General features: G+C 41.9%; 1 protein-coding gene across 1 annotated transcript; it reads left to right on the forward strand.

The window, feature by feature from the left end:
- The first annotated feature begins 1,681 nt into the window (after window positions 1-1,681).
- On the forward strand, window positions 1,682-20,262 carry LOC309532145 (putative lysosomal acid lipase/cholesteryl ester hydrolase). The gene is made up of 9 exons (XM_082222154.1): window positions 1,682-1,935; window positions 2,810-2,927; window positions 7,510-7,708; window positions 9,391-9,500; window positions 10,669-10,808; window positions 12,370-12,516; window positions 14,020-14,091; window positions 15,611-15,682; window positions 19,939-20,262. The coding sequence occupies exons 1-9, from the start codon at window positions 1,807-1,809 to the stop codon at window positions 20,170-20,172; spliced, it is 1,221 nt and encodes a 406-aa protein (XP_082078280.1). The 5' UTR covers window positions 1,682-1,806; the 3' UTR covers window positions 20,173-20,262.
- The last annotated feature ends 251 nt before the right edge of the window (window positions 20,263-20,513 follow it).

Raw genomic sequence — 20,513 nt, forward strand, 5'->3', positions numbered from 1 at the left:
TGCAGGAGTGTTCTGCTTGTGCTTGCCTCTGCCCTCTTGGCTTGTGGGTGGGTCCAACTGTGCTGTGTGCCTGCTCTGTCCTCCCAGCTGTGGATCCAGCTGCCCTGCATGCCAGCGGTGCTCCTGGACTGAAACAGACTGGTGGTCAAGATATATTACTCTGCAGATGACTCAATTGAAAGGCACCTAGGGAATCCAGAGAGGAGGGTTCCACCCTCAAGACTCCAGAGACTCTTAAGCCACAGGGCTGGCAGCTGGTTGCAGCAGAGGAGAGGTATCATCCTGTGGCCCCGAGAACACCAGCTGTGGAGGAAACCAGAGGACTCCTGATGCCAAGAGGAACACTTTCTCTGCCACTACAAGTGCTAGCGCAACAGCAAGAGGGCCCCCCCCCTGAGACCATCGGGCATGGCATTGTCATCGAACAGGGCATTTACTGAGCCTGCCCCGTCTTCCTCTGCCCCTCCCCTGATGTTGCCTGGTTGTTCAGGTTGGCACATTCAGAGATCATTCGAGCAGACTCGAGCTGGCACGTGATGCTACAAGAACTTCATCTGCTACAAGAACTCTAGAACTCTTTTGCTTTCCTTTTCCCCCTCCCACCTTCCTTTGCCATTTGTTTTAGTTTTTTATAGTTCGTTGTTTCATGATAATATATAAATTCCTTGTATACTGTTAGGTGTTTGATTGTTGCTCTTTTGCTCTTTAGGTGTTTTTTCTTCCCTTAATGAATAATTCCCTTAATGAATATCTGTGCTCATTTCTTCTTATGCATTTTTTGGGATAAGAAAAATTGTAACTTAGAGAGATTTCCCTGACAGACCTTTTGTTAGACTTTGACAAACAAAATAGCGTGTGACGCAATGAAAAATACAGCCTCTGAGAGCAGAGAGAGAGCAAAAAAGTGGAAGAAGAGATGCTGTATTACTGGATTACAACAAGAAGAATGAAGAAACAAATGGAAGCTTAACATCTCACACAGAAATTTACAGGACATAAACTCCTCTTGCGGAAATAAAAATTATTAAATATGCAATTACGAATGAAAGTTATGAAATCAGTGGTTGTTAAATAAAGGATTGAGACCAGAACTCTTGTAATTGGACAAATCAAGATTATGGAAGCAGAAAGAAAGAAGAACTTTTTACCCTGAACTCCAGCACACGGGACGTCACCCAAAATTGTTTAATTCTGTATTTGAATAATTGACTTTTTAAATTGTATTGTAATTTGGAATTGTGATAATGTGGCTCTTATTGGATTATTGTAATTAAAAATTAATAAAAAAATATTATACACACACACTAAAAATGGACACAATTTTATTGATTACAACTATAGGTGGACTTTGGCTCAGCCATTTTGTGTAGAATTGTGCCTCAGAAGTTGAACAGAATCCATTACGGAAGTCCGTTTGACTTCCGAAACATTTGACTTCCAAAGCACGGCTTCTGATTGGCTGCAGGAAGCCACAGAAGCCCTGTCAGGTATTCAGCTTCCGAAATAACATTCAAAAACTGGAACACTCACTTCCGGTTTTCAATCATTCGGGAGCCAAAAAGTTCTGCCTGGAAGAACGTAAAATGAAACTCAGTGGAAATTACATGAGAGGATTATCCTGGAAGTTAACCAAGACCAAACCAATAATACCAATTAGATATGACTTGCCATTCCAAGTAGGTGGTGTTTGCTCTTGACAAATAATGTCGACATATTTAAAGTCATGTTGTCTGTCATTTCATTCCGCGGAACCTAAGTACATCTTCTCGGTGACTGAGGAGCAGTCTTGTATATCTGGGCTGAAAGATGGATTTGCTTCCACGCAAATCAATGATATGGCTCTTCGTAATGGGGGCAGGCTTGGTCCAAGTGCTTATTAGTTCGGGGATATTGTGGAAAAGAAGAAAGGTAGATCCAGAAGCGACTATGAATATTGTAAGCCATTTTCCTTTTCCTTTCTCATCTTCTTACCTCAAGGCATCTTTGACAATTAGTGTTGCTTAATGGTGCTGTACGCCACATCCTTGAAGTTAATTTTCCACGGACTGCTGGGGTTTTAGGGGACAAGAAAATATTTATTATAATATTTTGAAATACGTAGTAGCCTGCCCTCCCAATGCATCATTGCTGAGGGCAGCTTGGAATTTTATTTTATTTTTAAATCTCAATAAAATTCCCAACATTTGCTTCACGGAACACCAGTGCTCTGTGAACATCAGTTAGGTGCTCTGCAGTAGCTACTCTAGCATCCTGCACAGTGCATTATAATTGTTCAGCAGCAAGAACAAAAATCACTCAGTGGTCCACCAAGTCCCTCAGCAATTTTCAAGTGGTCCAAGGGAGGGGGAGAGGGGAGGAGTTTGGGAACAACAGCCATAAAAATGTAGAACAGCAGCAACAGCAGCAATTGGCTGGGAAGGTATCCTGGGAAGACATTCTGCAACAAAAGGCTCCCTTTTTTTCTAATTTCAGCAGAGGGAGGCAGGTAATCAGTTCCTGGATTTCTTTGGAACTGACAAATAAGTGATTGTGTGAGACGGTTTTACTACCTTATCTGGCTTATCACCCATCTGCACACTCCAGTTATCAATTCTATCATGTGGAAAATAAGTGTTTAGTAATGCTTTTTTTCCAGGGGGTACTCAAGGATACACAGTATCAGCACCTCTGCTTGTTTGTTTGTTTATTTAAAAGTATGGGACTTACTATAAAAACTTCATGGTGAGTACCAGCACCTAAAAAGCAGTGGTCTGTAGACATCTTACAGTTGTTTGTTAACCTGTCCAACCACACCATCTCCACCCTGCAGAGCGAAATTATTTCTTTCAGAGGATATCCCGGTGAGGAATATGAAGTGGTGACAGACGATGGTTATATTCTGAGTATTAACAGAATCCCTCATGGCAAAAGAAATCAGTCAAACAAGGGTGAGTGTGTGCTTTGAGGTATATATTGTGTGTACACATATATACAAATGTTCGATATTTTGGGGATATTATTATTATTATTATTATTATTATTATTATTATTATTATATTATGAATTCTTGCTTTGCTAAAATTTGATTTGGTGCAAAAGAACATAGGCAGTTTGTTTGGTAATGTGCACTATTATGTTTGTTGAGTGTGTCCTTCTTCTATTTTTTCTATAATATTGCAAAAGATAGGCCATATAGGTAGTTGAGGTCAAGTGCTTCTTACTCCTTTCCTGAACTATTAAAGAAGTAAGGACATATGGTGATAAGGAGATGAGGAAGCTGGAATAAATAATTCATAGTCCATGTTGCCAGCAGCCATTTTCTGTGCTGACGTAGCTGTGCTCTCCATACCTTCTCGACCCAAGTCATAGGGAACTGCATGCAATCTTTTTTGTGGGGGGAAATCTCTTTAGTTGCAAAAGAGTGTTTTTGCAGTTATTAAAGATATATGTTCTTCAGCCATTTATTGGGGTCACAGCCTGAATAAAAAAAAAGGAGAAAAACACCAGGGCTGTGAAGAGTTGGTGACACTGCCAATTCCATTGCCCAATGGCTTTGTGTGCTGTATGCAGCTTTTTCTTGAGTGAGAAGTGAAATGCAAGGGGGGGGGGGAACCAAGTCATGCTGGAAATTCCAAAAGATGTAGGGCATCTTCTTCCACATGTGGTAGGCATGTAAGCAAGCCAAATATACTGGGAAATGATTTATGGGGAACTGAAAAAAATATTAAAGATGACACCCCCCCCAAACCAGAGGCCTTCCTCTTAGGAGTAACAAACTCTGATATCCCCAAGTAGGTACTTAATCTCTACCTCTATGGATGTGGGTGATTTGACACTAAATAAAAGTGAAACAAAAGAAGTGCCATGGTCAGATCACTCCTTGGTGCAACTGGACATCTCTGCAACCCTTCCCCTCTGCAGAATGGTCTCCCCCCCACTTAATGGATCCAAATGGTTTCCAGAGAGTGGTAGGAGATATTTTATCCTATGTTGATGGCCTTTCAGCTGATTCCCTGGTGGCCCGCTGGAGTGCAGAGTTAAGTAGGGCTATCAACTGTCTGGCTCCAAAGTGCCCTCTCCAACTGCATGGAGCCTGGACAGCCCCATGGTTTTCCCCAGAGCTGAGGGCAATGAAACAATCATTGAGATGGCTAGAGCACCAGTGACCGAGAATTAATTCTGAATCGGACCGGACACAGGTTAGAGCTCAACATTGAGCCTACCAAGTGGCAATAGTGACGTTGAAGAGGACCTTCTTCACTGCCTCTATTGCATCTGCAGAAAACAGCAGCAGGAGACTCTTTCAGGTGGTTCCTAATTTAACGGAACCACCTGTGCCATTGGGGCCTGATAAGGCCCCCAAGATCTCCTGCAATGATTTTCCAAAAAAAAAAAAAAAAAATGCAGTTAAAGTTGCTCAGATTTGGAATGAGGTAGACTCCACCATGGGAGCAGGGCTGGGGTGGGAAAGTGCTAGAGTCCTGTCTAGTCAAGTTGCATGGGATCAATTCCAATCTGTTAGCTCCAAGGATGTGGACAGGCTGCTTGGACGAGTGAAACCAACTATCTGTCTCCTTGATCTTTGCCCATCCTGGCTAATAAAAGCGAGCCAGGAAGGGCTGGGCAATGGGCACTGCAGGATGGTGAATACTTCCCAGCCCTGCTGAAAGAGGTGGTCATTAAACTGCTTCTTAAAAAAAACACCTTTGGACCCGCCCGATATGGCCAACTATCGCCCAGTCTCAAATCTTCTATTCTTGGGAAAGGTGATTGAGTGGATGGTTGCAGAACAACTCCAGGCATGCCTTGAGAATGCGGACCATTTTGATCCCTTCCAATGGGGATTCAGGCCAGGTCTACCTCTCTTTTAAATCAGAACCAGTGAAGGCAGTGAAGGTCCTGTGTGAGTGCCTGGAGGTGGTTGGAGGATGGATGGCAGCTAACAGATTGAGGTTGAATTCTGACAAGACAGAAGTACTATTTTGGGGGGACAGGGTGTGGGCGGGTATGGGGGACTCCCTGGTCCTGAATCTCTGAAGCACCAGGTGTGCAGCCTGGGAGTCATTTTGGACTCACAGCTGTCCATGGAGGAACAGGTCAATTCTGTGTTCAGGGCAGCCATCTACCAGCTCCATCTGGTACGCTGGCTGAGACCCTTCCTGCCTGCAGACTGTTTCACCAGAGTGGTGCATGCTCTAGTTACCTCCCACTTGGACTACTGCAGCACGCTCTATGTGGGGCTACCTTTGAAGGTGACCCAGAAACTGCAACTAATCCAGAATGTGGCAGCTAGACTGGTAACTGTGAGTGGCCGCCGAGACCATATGACACTGGTCCTGAAAGAACTACATTGGCTCCCAGTACATTTCTGAGCACAATTTAAAGTCCTAAACAGCCTCGATCCAGTATACCTGAAGGAATGTCTCCACCCCCATCGTTCAGCCCTGACACTGAGGTCCAGCTCCAAGGGCCTTCTGGCAGTTTCCTCACTGTGAGAAGTGAGGTTACAGGGAACCAGGCAGAGGGCCATCTTGGTATTGGCGGCCGCCCTGTGGAATGAACTCCCATCAGACGTCAAGGAAATAAACAACAATCCGATTTTTATTTTATTTTTTTAATAACTTTTTATTCAAAATTAAAACATATTATCCAAAAACATATCATCCTTATTACCCCCCATTTTTCCTCCCCTCCCTCCCCCCACAGAACCCACCCACCCACACCCCCTGACTTCCCTCAGTTCCAGTCTTTGATTTCTCTAAAAATGCTATTTTCTGCATGTTACACAGTTGTATAGATCCTCAAACTATTTAGCTGATTATTATCAATAAAAAGTTTGTGAATGTTTATTCAAAGTCAGCCAAGGAGTCCAGTTTGCTTTGTTGCATTTTCAAATACTTTGTAAAGGGTTCCCCTTCATTCCCATTTAAAGTCCCATTTATTTAGAGTGGGGTAGAAATAATAAATTATTATTATTAACCAATAGATTATGTGGAGCTGGCAAGTATGAAAGCAAAAATTTGGGATCAAGAGGGGACACTGGTAAGGAACGAGTGGAAACCCTTTGTAGAGTAATTGAAGAGGTATAACAGTCAGATAGATTTACAAGAAGGACCTGAACTGTGAGCAGCAGAAATTAACAATTTGGGTATTATGTAGAGTGAATGAGGGTGGTTAAAGGCAATTAACATATGTATGTATTAAAATTTGAGGAAATTCTTAAGTAATAATAATGCAAAGGACAGTCTAAGGGTGTTGCTTTTCGGAAAGATATTAGGGCCACCTAATACCTGAGAAGCAAAGGTGGTATAATGAAGGAAGGGCACGAGGACTTAGCCACCTGCTTCCAGTGCCAAGCTCCCAATATAAGATTATAATTGAGTAAAATGGCTTAAAATGTAAGAATAAGATGACTTATTGAATAATAAGATTATATTGAATAAGATGACTAAAAATATATCAGTTCAAGAATTTGTAATGTCACTGGCTCACTTATGCACATGTGGTGGCAATGCCCCCAAGTTTTTTTGTTTTGGAAAAAAGCTTTTTCATGAAGCAGGCCTTATGACAAAACAGCATATCCCTTTGGATTCTGAAACAACACTTCTATCATAATAGTCAGAAATATTTCAACAGCTTTCCCCAAAATGTATCATTAGTCATTTAATGATCGCATCTTGAAGAAGTCACATAACATTCTGAGAGATCCCACCCACCCTGCTCACAACTTCTTTGAACTATTGCCTTCGGGCAGAAGATATAGGACAATGAAAACACGAACCACACGCCTTCTGAATAGTTTCTATCCAAGAGCTCTGATTGCACTAAATAATGATCTCAGGGCCAGTTGCAAGGTTTAGTAAGTAGGGAGAGGAAGGAATGAGATAGGTTTTAGGTTATGTTATGCCTTAAATAGGTCATGCTATATTCTGGACTATGTATGTTTTATAGATTATGTCCAAATAGGATGAGAGCTCGGAGATACGTGCAAATGTATATGTGTACCCGGTCTTTGGGGTGCAAATGTATATGTGTACCCGGTCTTTGGCTGTGCATACTGTGTATATACGGACAATGACAATAAATTTATCTAATCTAATCTAATGACTGCAGTGTAGTATTGCAAGGTGTTGGAGGTTTCTAAAGGCAGACTTGTTTGAGATCTGGATCTCACCACTCTGTGATTTAACATTCATGGACAACCTGACAACCCATGTCTGAAGAGAGCAAAACAGACAAGGCAAGGTTGGGGGAGCTTGACCTGGTGTTGCATGTAGAGGTGAGGGAATTGGATTGGCTCCGCCAACATGCACTTCTCCCTTTCCCTTCTTACTCTCCGTAAGCACCAGCAACCCAGTTTGCTGGGAAGCCATGAGAGTAACATTGCCCCACCTGCACCACTTCACTGGCTGCTACTTGCAATATGGAATGACAACAACTGCCATTCAAGGTTCTGATGGATCACTGTCTTGTTGGAAAGAAACACTGAAGTTACTTCTTATAACTATACTTAAAAGACTTCTATTGCAGATCCGAAGCCCGCAGTGTTTCTGCAACATGGCTTGTTTGGCAGTAGCGATAACTGGGTGTCAAATCTGGACAACAACAGCCTGGGCTTCATACTGGCTGATGCTGGCTATGATGTGTGGCTAGGAAACAGTAGAGGGAACACCTGGTCCATGAAACACATTAACTATACTGTGGAGCAAGAAGAATTCTGGCGATTCAGGTAGAGTGATCTTTCTAAACTTCATTATGTGTTTCTGGTTCCTAGTCTTCCTTTTGGGGTTTTTAATCTGCCATGCTCTTCTCTCTTCTTCTGTTTCAACATTGAACAGCACCCTGACAATCTAAAGGTATAGAAATATATTTCCAAGTAAATATAATTGGTAGTTGTTTCTTTAAACAAACAAACAAACAAACAAACAAACAGCACATATTGTTCATGTGGGGAATTAGATGCTCTGATGAAGACTGGAAGATGATAAGATCCCCCAAAGATGTTCTCTATGGGGAGCTGACTTCAGGCAGCAGGCCCACTGGCCGACCAACTGTGTATTACAAAGACGTTTCCAAACATGATGTGAAGGCTAGCAACATCAACTCCACCTTGTGGGAATCTCTTGCAGACAACAGCAGTGCCTGGAGACAGATAGATAGGTGGTATATCCACAGTAAAGAAGAGAGGAGAAATTACCACTGGGATGAGAAATGGCATGGTACACCTGCATCAGCAGAACCAGATGCCTTGATCTGCCCCAGCTGTGACAAAACATGGCTCTCCTGTACAAGCACAGCAGGCACTGTAACTCTTTGACAAATAAATAAAAACTAAAAAAAATGTCTAGTAGCACCTTAGAGACTAACTAAGTTTGTTCTTGCTATAAGCTTTGACATTTTGACTTCATCCTCGAAGGCACACTCTTCCTGACCCAGATGGATGTTGGCAACAAGACAAAGCACACAGCTGGGATAACTCCAACTGAAAGGATGAAATATGGCATTGCTAAACTCCGTAGATATAAACAGATCAGGTTGGCTTCGGGTGAAACTAGATTTGATGTGGGAGGACCAAGTGCTAGTGCCAAGTTTTTGTTGTGGGTGCTCAGCACCCACACAACAGGGCCTCCAAGGTGACTTCCAGGGCTCCTAGGTGCCACTGTGGAACGTGCAATGTAATGTGACTTCATGACCTCAAGGGGCAATGTGACATCCTGACCTCACATTACGTTGCACATGCTGCTGGGCACCCTTAATCTGTGGCACAAGTCGGCGCCCCTGGGACCAAGTGTGAGTCCTGCTGATTCTGAATAAAGTTACTTGGACAGAATTTGAAGCTCCTCAGATATGCAGGGAGGTGAGGCAGAGCCTCCTGAAACTTTGGTTTTTTAAAAAGCTTTATGTTTCTCCTTTTGCTTCCAGTATTAGTCACACTAGTGCCAACAACAGAAGCATTCCTCTCCCCCTTCTAATCTGCCTGTGTTTTATTTTTATACCACCCAACAGGTTTATGGGCACTCTACTGGCAATTCCTATTTTGTGCAAATGTGTTCTAAAGTCATGACTTATTTGGCTCTCCAGGTGCTGATATTTGAGATTTAGGGACAGCTTGCCTGTTAAAACTGTCACATTGCAGGAACCCTATGGGCACTGTGAACTATTTGGTGGACTTTTAAAGTTTTCAGTGAACAGCTCATAGTGTTGCATTGACTGCTAGTGAACAGTGCCAGTGGAAATATCTAAAGAAGATGAGTCATGGCTTAATTTAAATCAGATTGTTTCACAAATGTTCAGAGAATTGGTAGTCCATGGAGGAGGTGATCTCTGGTTTGCCAAATATTGTATTGCATTGGCTGGAGATGTCTGTATGCAAGTCTGTAAAACAGAGTCTGTTATTCCTTTTCTTTGCAGTTTTGATGAAATGGCTAAATATGACCTTCCAGCTTCAATAAATTTTATCCTGAGAAAAACTGGACAAGAGAAAATATTTTATGTTGGTCATTCCCAGGGCACCACAATGGGTAGGTTAGGAAGCTTCTGAAACACATGTTGCCAATTCTAATAGCAACATGTTTATTTGTACAGTTGGTGTTGTATATTAATTTCAAGAGAGATTTTGGTCATAGTACAGTGGTTACACATAGAGCCACTGGACATGGAGAACCATCTTGAATAACAATCCCTGTGTAGGTTTCCTGCATTTCCTATAAAAGAAATGTTAGTAACATTTCCTATAAAAGAAATGTTTCAAAGCTGCTATGGACTTAGAGAAAGAAGTGTATGGAATATAATACAGTGGAACCTCGGTTTAAGAACTTAATTCATTCTGGAGGTCTGTACTTAACCTGAAACTGTTCTTAATCTGAGGTACCACTTTAGCTAATGGGGCCTCCCACTGCTGCTGTGTGATTTCTGTTCTCATCCTGAAGCAAAGTTCTTAACCCGAGGTACTATTTCTGGGTTAATGGAGTCTGTAAGTTGAAGTGTCTGTAACCCGAGGTACCACTCACAAACCTTGTTTTATGTGCTTTGTGTTGCTTCAGTTCATCTCAGCTGACAAAGTCTTGTTTAATTTGAATAAAATCCTGGATTTCAAGCTGGGATCAAACCTGGTTTGTAGCTGGAATTTAAACAGAAGTTTCTTAGTCTGGATGTAACAGGAAACTGTAGCTTAACAATCCTGGAAGTACGGTACTTTACTAAGGCTCCCAAGAGGAGGGGATATGAGTGTGTACTTTCCAATATTTCGTTTGACTAGAAGCATGTGACCATAAGCCATTCCTCACAGGTCTTACAATAATGTATACAGTCAAACCTCGGTTGTCAAATGTAATCCATTCAGCTTGCGAAACGTTTGACACTGGGGAGTGACTTCCAATTGGTTGCAGGAGCTTCCTGCACTCAAGCGGAAGCCGCCTCTGACATTTTTCTTCCAAGAAATGTACAAAAACTGGAGCATTTACTTCTGGGTTTTCGGTGTTTGGGAGCCGAAATGTTCCAAAACACAGCCATTGAGGAACTGAGGATTGACTGTATTTATTGCTTTTGTGTTATGAGAAAAGGCTAAGATTTTTTTCTTGTATTGTGATCAAGGCAGTAGTGCTTGCTATATTCATTTATCTTCTATTTCTTGCTATATTCATTTATCTTCATTTATCATCTATTTCTATTTCCCATCTTGTTTCTTAGCATTCATTGCATTTTCAACCATGCCACAGCTCGCCCAGAAGATAAAAATGTTCTTTGGATTGGCACCATTGGTCAACACGGTTTATTCTTTCAGCCCAATATCAGCTGTGATCACTCACCTTCCTGAATCCTTGGTTAAAGTATGCATTTTGGACCAAACACTTGTTTAAAATAGAGGGTGCAAATATCTCTGGCTGTAGCTAAGAACTTGGGAATGTATCCATCATTTGACCTGAGGACATTTGTCATTCCCTATAGACACCTAAACTGTTCAAGCTGGTGAATGCTGAAATTTGGTAACAGGGTGTTGCTCAGTCTAAGCTGATCTGTAAAAATTGGGGTGCCCATTTTTCTATCTTGCTGTAAGTAGCATGGGTGCCAGCTCAAAACACCTGCTGCGGGCAGGAAAGAAAGAGGTGCTGGTGTGAGAACAATCCTCAAGTGCCCAAGCAAAAGGACTTGGTACAAACTTACATGAAGATCTTGATAGTATGATGGCAGATTACACCTGAGCGTAACTCAGCTGCCTTTAAAGCAATAATGCTGAACAGTTATAGGAGCGTGTATTTATTACATTATTGGTTTATTTTAAGTATTAAACAATGTATGACTATAGGACAAGAGAGCCAAACCAATCTACTGAGAAATAACTTGGGATGATCACAGTGTGGTGGGCAGTTACAGGGACATGAGCCCATTTTCTGGGCTCAGAAACATTTGCTGATTGTGTTGGAGGCTTTTGGGGGCTTCTTTGTTGGCCAAATGTCCCCCTCACCCACTTTTAGCTCAGTAATTCATACAACATTGTAGCATGATCAGTTTTGTTCCCAGATTAGAGTCTGGTTGGTGGGAGGATTGAGAACGAGAGATTGTGGGTTGTCTAAAGCCCCATACTGACTGTGGCTAGGGGGATACTTGATTACATTGGGGGCTTTATGATTCACAGCTCATCCTTGGCTTCTATGCTACTCTACTTCTAGCCTAGGCAAAAGCAGACTGAAGTGCCCTTTTCAGATTGTAAGAACAGCCACTCCTTGTATTCTCAACCAGGAGAAGTCAGAAGACAAGGCAGTAAAATCATTCTCCCTTATGTTACCATGTAGACAATAGAGAAGGCGTCATTTGCTGAAATTACTAGGGAATTAAGTAGGATTGCCATATTTCAAATTGTTGAGCTTTTTTGCCCAACATCTGGGCACTACTTCTGAATGTGGTATTTTGGATATGTCCAGACGTATGGCAACCCTAAATTAAGTGATTTCAAGCACAGCACAACTATTTGGCTATTGGCTATTTGTGGGTATGTTTGCATAACAGCAAGTCCTTTGCATATTTGGGCTCCTACTAAAATGATGTTCCTGAACCACGTTGCAAGGGCGCCAGTTGCACATTGCATACATCTCAAGATGCACTTTAACTGTGTCATCCTGTCTCTTCGATGGCTGAAATTACAATGTCCATGTCTTGAATATAGCAGAAGGTCCTTGTGTTTGACTATGCATGCGGGATTTAAATTATTGCTGTTATCATCATTATGGCCATGGATTGTTGAATGGGCATTCTAGCCTAACAGTCTGAGTAGAAGATTCTCATTATATTGTTTGTGATATTTTCTGGCTACCCGATATTGCTGGAAGTATCTCAAGGGAAGCAGTCTTGACTAACAAAATGACCTGTGTACTAATGTTTTTGTTTTGACAGGTAATATTTGGAACCAAGCAGTTTAGTGCTCAAAGCAAAACTTCTAAATGGTTTGCTACTAACCTGTGTAATCGTTTCTTACTTGATCATGTTTGTGCCAGTTTTTTCTTCGTAGAGATGGGCTTTAATGTGAAAAACATGAATCTGGTAAGATTTCTAACTACATAATAGGAGGTAAAGAGTGTGATCTAAAGAAAAGTATGTGGAGGCTTCTTTGAAATGGTTGCTGCTCATAACATCCATTTCTTAATTACCCCTGGAGAAGTGGATCCCAGATGACTACTTCATTGAGCACTAGTGGATAGTGTAATTTGTGATATCTTGGGCTGCGTGCGCACACAAAAACCAACCCAGGACTGCCACTTAAATTTAAGTGTTTAATTTGAGTTAAATTGGTCTACCATATTGATTCAAAATGGTGCCCTGCATGCAAACATAGTTGAAGACTAATATATCCACCTCAGGAGTCCTCGTACCAACTTTGGTGATGATATATTGAGAGGCAACCCTGACTGGTTGGAGCTGTCCCACATTTTGGGCAATGATATCTTCAGAGATGTCCAAGTTGGTGAAGGCTGAAATTGTCACCTCAAATTTAAAAAAGACTTGCAGAATGGGGTGAAATATCTTCAGAGGTGTCCAAATGGGCAGAGCTATTATTATTATTGTTGTTGTTGTTGGAAAATTATTGTCTGGTAGCATTAAGGCAGAAACCTTAAGAGGGCACAACTGCCACATTGAGACAATACAATATAACAAATATTAAACACACAATAGAAATAAGAGCAAAAATAAGAACAAAATGAACCAATATGGCTTTGTGTACAGATACATGTAAACTGGAACTTAATATTTGTGTGCCTTGAAAGATGGTGCACATCAGCCCAAGAAACATGTGAAGAGGTGAGAAGTCATGGTGTGCACCAAGGCCTAGTTAAGGTGCTTGGGGGCCCTTGTGCAATTCCCCCTACAGGGGTCCACTTCCCCAAAACAGAATGCAGGTAATGCCTTATGCGTCACAAGAAGGCTGTGTCTTCCTTGCCACCATGATGCAATAGGACCATAGTTAAGAGCAATACTGAGTTTCAGTTCATAGTTCCTGATAAGAGTCTAGGAGTGGCCCTTAATTATGGTTGGTAACACAACTGGACATGGCACCAAAGCAGGGTGGAGTGAATTCATGTCCTACAGGAGGAATGTACACAACAGCCCGGCCCACTGCACAAATGGATGTTATTTGATATGTCTGTAATTGCCCTGGTTGTACTATATAAAGAAAAATATTATAACTGGGGCTGTAATCCTGTGCATAGTTACCTGGGTGTAACCTGGTTGAACACAGTACAATTTACTTCTTAGTAAATGTGCATAGGATTGCAGTATTAGTAGAAATGTATTTATGTTGTGGGGCAATGCTTTGCTGTAAGCAAATTTCCCTCTTGTTTGGTACCACAATATTGGCATTGGCAGCTAGTTTGAAGTGTCAAGTTCATCTCAAAAACTGGCATGTAATTGCTGCACTGATTCCTGCATGATATCCAGATGTTGAGCACTAGAGTGCACTTGTTTTGTTCAAACAAACCAAATGAAATTGAAATGGCTGTTACACTTTGAGATAATTTCAGCTAATCACTTTGCTCTTTCTTTCAGTCTCGAATCAATGTATATTTATCACACTGCCCAGCTGGGACATCTGTGCAGAACGTGCTTCACTGGAGTCAGGTAGCACCTAAATCCTCAGGTGTTGGTAGTGCCAACTTGCTTAGATGACAGCTCCCATCAGCCAGGCCACACTGGCTGGGGTTGATGAGAATTGTAGTCCAGAACATCTGGAGGGTTCTAGGCTAGTGAAGGCTGTGTGTCAGTAGCAGAAGGCTGGCCAAGAAGTGCCATGATCTGGGAGCACCTGGTGTTGAATGTAGTTGCTGGTAATTTCTTCGTGGCCTTGCAAAAACAAAACAGGGTTGGGGAATCTTTTTGATACCACAGGAGTTTTTTTATCAGGATTAGTTTCATAGGTCACATTTAAAAGCAGGGTGGGGCCGCCTACCTGTCAATTACCTTTTGTAGCAATGGAGGATTTCAAAGTGTGTTGCAAGGTGCAGATGAAACTGATCCCTCCTCTTTATTTTCCCTGGAGATTCTGGTGCAGACCTCTTGCTGATCTGTTTTAACAAGTCTTTTAAGAGAAACTCCTTTCTGAATCGGGAAGGGATTTGCATGGAATTCTGGCAAACTGAATAGGATATTCACTCCCACCCACACCCACCCACCCACCCACCCAGCTGGCTTCAGCAGCAATCTCAGCTGGATAGGAGGTGGGAGACTTTGGGAGAAGTGTTTGGGCCAAACTGGATCCCCTGGCAGAATAAGATTGCCTTGTGGCATGGAAGTTCCTGGTCCCTGGTATATATTTTGACTTACTTAAGTCCCCATAAGTTTAATCTTCCATGAAAGATTTGGAGGATGGCCACATAGGAACTGGCCATTTCCCCAGTAGCTTCCCATTTGGGAATGCTTTCCCCAGGGAGGCTCACCCAGCCCCTTCATTATATTTCTTTAGTCACTGAGCAAAAACATTCCTCTTCTCCCTGGCCTTTGGCTAATTACACAACCTATGGCCTCCTCCCCAGTGACCTCCTCCCCAGCCTGTCCCTTCCAGAGAAGAAGAAGACAGTTCAGAATTACAACAGGGGTTTGAGGGAGGTCACAGCTCAGAGGCAGATGAGGGGAAAGCTGGGAAATGGTGGGAGACGTGGAGGAGGAAGAGGAAGCACCAGAGGGAGGACAGCTGACAGACACAATGTGTTTAGAAAGCATTCCAGACCCCCTCTCTCCCAGAACCCAGCGATCCTTGAAGGTAGTAGAGCAAAGAGCTCAGAAACAAAAGGCCCTCCGTGGCACCCGTAGGGAGATGATGACAATGACAAATGAGAAAAGGGGGAGTGGAGAGTCACTCGCGACAACGCCATTATCCCAAGAGGCTGTGTTCCAAGCCTCTCTTTGTAAATATTGACTAAAAAGCAGATGGTAAGAACTTTTTCTTCTCTTCTACGTTCCTCACAACCTGCTGTGCCTGTTGTGTCTGTGCGTATTGTTTTGTTATTATGTTATGTGCTTTTGTGCTTTTATTTGGTAAACTGCACTATGATCCTCAGGTATTTATTGATTAATAATTAACAGCAATAATAATAATTTCCCCATTTAGTTTTTTCAAAATATGGTACACTTCTCTTTTCAGAATAGGAGGAGTAAGGAGTTCAAAGGTTTTGACTGGGGTAGCAAGGAAGAGAACATGGCTCACCACAACCAGGTAAGAATTTTTCACTAATTGCCACCTCTTTCTCCCTCTTTTTCCTCCCCTCCCTCCCTTCTCTGTTTATATGATGGTAGACATTGGTAAGGTATGGCAAAAGCTACTGATGGCAAAGGCTGCTGTTCATATAATACATGGTGGATAAAATGTAGCTGCAATATGAAACAAAATAGTTAAAGGTCATAATCTTTGACGTTTATAACCAGGCTTTATATACACAAAATGTAATGATAATGATAATGATAATGATAATGATAATGATAATGATGATGATAATGATAATGATAATGATGATGATAATGATGATGATAATGATTTATACCCCACCCATCTGGCAGTTTCCCCAGCCACTCTGGCTGGCTTACATCATATATAAAAACATAACAAAACATCAGTCATTAAAAATTTCCCAATACAGGGCTGCCTTCTGATGTCTTCTAATGGCTGTGATGCCCATGAATACGTTAACAAATTCTAATATGTAAATCTATAAACTATTTATCAAAATAATATACCCACAATTATACAATAAACCCTAATAAAATAAAATTTCTGTACAATGCATGAGATGGTCTTATACTTCTTTAATTATATTAATTAGATAGCTGATATTGCTATATAAGATATTTTTAATGTTTTTTAATCAAACTTTCTGGATAACTGAAATACCAAACACATTTTGGCATTTTACGCTTCTTCAGTGGACTATTGTGCTATGCAGTATTCTGCATGCATGAGTTCAGTCTCTCAGTTTTGTTAAAAATTGTAACCAATATCCAAATAAACCAATCACTTTAACTAAAAATCTCACCAAACAAGATCCAAATATTACCTTTGCTTGTGTCGTGGTCAAAATTCAATATCTTCCGTCAGTACAGGCTTGCAAAAAATGCAATCATCTGTTAAAGCAATGCATATAACATTAGAAACATATCTCAAAAATAGGAACGTATGAAAGTAAGTAAGTAAATATAATGAGAAACTTACCAACTAAAATTTCTACACCGCGGGGATCATGAGTGAACTTAAGTGAAAGAAGCTATTATTTTACCCGCAATATTGCACTGTTGATCTGATTATAATAGTTTCTAGCTCCATTCCATAGAAATTCCCCACACTGTGTCAGGGGCGCAGCATGAGGGGGCAGTGGGACAATGGCTCTGGGCACACAATTTTGAAGTGGCACAAATCAGGCACCCCTATGCAGGGATTCCTGCCCTGTTTCTGGGGGTTTCTGGGCCCTGGAATCTGGCCCAGCCTCACTGCTGTGTCCCTGCCCACCTCGCCCAGACAGCACATGCTTGCTCCTCAGTCAGATGGTGAACAGGTAACAACAACAACAACTTATTATTTCTACCCCGCCCATCTGGCTGGGTTTCCCCAGCCACTCTGGGCGGCTTCCAACAAAACACTAAAATACAGTAACCTACCAAACATTAAAAGCTTCCCTAAACAGGGCTGCCTTCAGATGTCTTCTAAATGTTTGGTAGTTATTTTTCTCTTTGACATCTGGCAGGAGGGCGTTCCACAGGGTGGGTGCCACTACTGAGAAGGCCCTCTGCCTGGTTCCCTGTAACATGGCTTCTCGCAGTGAGGGAACCACCAGAAGGCCCTCGGCGCTGGACCTCAGTGTCCGGGCAGAATGATGGAGGTGGAGACGCTCCTTTAGATATATTGGACCGAGGCTGTTTAGGGCTTTAAAGGTCAGCACCAACACTTTGAATAGTGCTCGGAAACGTACTGAGAGCCAATGTAGGTCTTTCAAGACCAGCGTTATATGGTCTCGGCGGCCGCACCAAGTCACCAGTCTAGCTGCCGCATTCTGGATTAGTTGTAGTTTCTGGGTCGCCTTCAAAGGTAGCCCCACATAGAGCACATTGCAGTAGTCCAAGCGAGAGATAACTAGAGCATGCACCACTCTGGCGAGAAAGTCTGCAGGCAGGTAGGGTCTCGGCCTGCGTACCAGATGGAGCTGATAAACAGCTGCCTGGGACACAGAATTGACCTGCGCATCCATGGGCAGCTGTGAGTTCAGAATGACTCCCAGGCTGTGCACCTGGTCCTTCAGGGGCACAGTTACCCCATTCAAATCTGCAAGATGCCAGATGTCTATCTTCAGTCCCTTGTCATAAAATGAAGATATTGTCTACACTTTCCTCCGAGGGTCTTCTGCTGGTTACTTCACTGCGAGAAGTGAGGTTACAGGGGAACCAAGCAGAGGGCCTTCTCGGTAGTGACGCCCGCCCTGCAGAAAACCCTCCCTTCATATGTCAACGAAATAAACAACTATTTGACTTTTAGAAGTTTGATGTTTTATCATGCTTTTTCTATTCCCTTGGGAGCTACCCAGAGTGGCTGGTGAAACCCAGACAGATGGGCAGGATATAAATAAAATAATAATAATAATAAATATTACTATTATATTTTTATATAGCAATATGTCACCATTATACAGACTGCTTCTGTCCAGTATGTATGTTCCTTCAAATTTATCCATATGGAGATTTGCTAACTCAGATGTCTGCTTTGCATGATGATATCTGAAATGTGCAAGAAGGATCTCTTTTAAAACTGAAATATTGTTGATTTGGTGCTCATGTCACTAATGCAAAAATGAAATGGGTTCTCCCTCCTTCCCTCTGTCTCTCTCTATCTGCCTATATGTGTATTACTTCCATTTTGCTTAAAGGATCCTCTATCATCAATATGACTTCCTCCTGGAATGTTAGTATAAAATGAAGCTCCATGAACACTTGGTTATCAGAGAACGATATGATAAAGGAAATAAATAGACAAATTTTGTATGCAACAACCTTCTTCGACCTAGTTCCTTCCAGATGTTTTGAAGGACAGCTCCCATCAACCCAGGAAATAAAGCCAATTGGCTGCGATGATGGGAATTATAGTCCAAAACATCTGAGGGCATAGGCTTGGGAAAGCTGGCCCTCTGAAATATAGAATAATTCTTATTGTCATGTTGTGTTGGCTCTCATAGTTTGACTTAGTGTCACATACAAAACAGCTCATTTCCTCAGAATGCACAAAATGCAGCACATTCCACAAAACCTGATTGAGAGTATGCAAAATGGCCAGAGAATGTACAAAGGATAGTCAATATATGCACATTGTTCAAAGCCTGTTGGAAACCATGTATATTTACCAGGAAATGTGAACAAGTTACTTTTCATGGATGATGTGCTTATTCTCCACAATGCATCTTAAATCTGCACAATGTCCAGTTGTTATGCACTTTAAGTGCTCAGTTTATATTCCCCTTAACATATTTGTTGTTGTTGTTGTTTAGTCATTTAGTCGTATCCGATTCTTCGTGACCCCATTGACCAGAGCACGTCAGGCACTCTTGTCTTCTACTGTCTCCCGCACTGTCCAACCATCTCGTCCTCTGTCATCCCCTTCTTCTTGTGCCCTCAATCTTTCCAAACATGAGGGAGTCTTCTCCTCTCATGAGGTGGCCAAAGTATTGGAGCCTCAGCTTCAGGATCTTCCTTCCAATGAGTACTCAGGGCTGATTTCCTTCAGAATGGATAGGTTTGATCTTCTTGCAGTCCATGGAACTCTCTAGAATCTCCTCCAGCACCATAATTCAAAAGCATCAATTCTTCGGCGATCAGCCTTCTTTATAGTCCAGCTCTCACTTCCATACATCACTACTGGGAAAACCATAGCTTTAATTATATGGGCCTTTGTTGGCAAGGTGATGTCTCTGCTTTTTAAAATGCTGTCTAGGTTAGTCATTGCTTTTCTCCCAAGAAGCAAGTGTCTTTTAATATCATGACTACTGTCACCATCTGCAGTGATCATGGAGCCCAAGAAAGTAAAATCTCTCACTGCCTCCATTTCTTCCCCTTCTATTTGCCAGGAGGTGATGGGACCAGTGGCCATGGTCTTAGTTTTTTTGATGTTGAGCTTCAGACCATATTTTGTCTTCTCTTTCACCCTCATTAAAAGGTTCTTTAATTCCTCCTCACTTTCTGCCATCAAGGTTGTGTCATCAGCATATTTGAGGCTGTTGATATTTCTTCTGGCAATCTTAATTCCAGTTTGGGATTCATCCAGTCCAGCCTTTCACATGATGAATTCTGCATATAAGTTAAATAAGCAGGGAGACAATATATATGTGTTTGTGTGTGTGCGCGCGTGAGCACATGCACATTTGTTTTGATCTGGAAATTTTTTGCAGAGTCCTAACTTATAAAGTATTTTTTAAGCTGTTATTTCCCCCTCTCTTTTAGGAAACAGCACCTTTCTATGATATTAAACAAATGACTATTCCAACAGCTCTCTGGAATGGTGGAAACGACTGGGCTTCAACTCCAAAGGATTTTGCCCTGCTGCTGCCTCAGGTCTCAAACCTAGTTTACCACAAGTTTATACCTGACTGGGCACACCTGGATTTCATCTGGGGCTTTGATGCCCCACAGCGCATGTATAAAGAGATAGTTGAGTTTATGCAGAATTATCAGTGAGTTTGTGATCCTGAAATAGTCCTTCAAGAAATCAGCACCATCAGTCTATGTCTATGATGACGACAACAACAACAACTACAAACACTACAACTTCCGGGTTTGCGATGTTCAGGGGCTGATTTGTTTGACAACAAAGGTATTTGACAACTGAGGTACCACTGTAGTCATGAAGAAAGGACCTATGATCTTCCCAAAATCTGTTATGCAGTGCAGTGTGAGGTAGAGACAAGTTCTTTGCTAACATCTGTGGAATTGACAATATGGAAACATGATTTGGATCGTACTAAACTAAGTTTTATTCAGAGTATATCTATTGAAATGAATTACCATGACTAAATTGA

This window comes from Podarcis vaucheri (assembly GCF_965113315.1).
Source record: "Podarcis vaucheri genome assembly, chromosome: 5".
NCBI classification, from domain to species: domain Eukaryota; kingdom Metazoa; phylum Chordata; class Lepidosauria; order Squamata; family Lacertidae; genus Podarcis; species Podarcis vaucheri.

What these genes read in the sequence shown, in the direction of transcription:
- LOC309532145 (XM_082222154.1), top strand. Translation starts at nt 1,807, where the DNA reads ATGGATTTGCTTCCACGCAAATCAATGATATGGCTCTTCGTAATGGGG. An exon ending in GAAGAATTCTGGCGATTCAG is followed by an intron (nt 7,709 to 9,390) that starts GTAGAGTGATCT and finishes TTTTCTTTGCAG; the next exon opens with TTTTGATGAAATGGCTAAAT. An exon ending in ACGTGCTTCACTGGAGTCAG is followed by an intron (nt 14,092 to 15,610) that starts GTAGCACCTAAA and finishes TTCTCTTTTCAG; the next exon opens with AATAGGAGGAGTAAGGAGTT.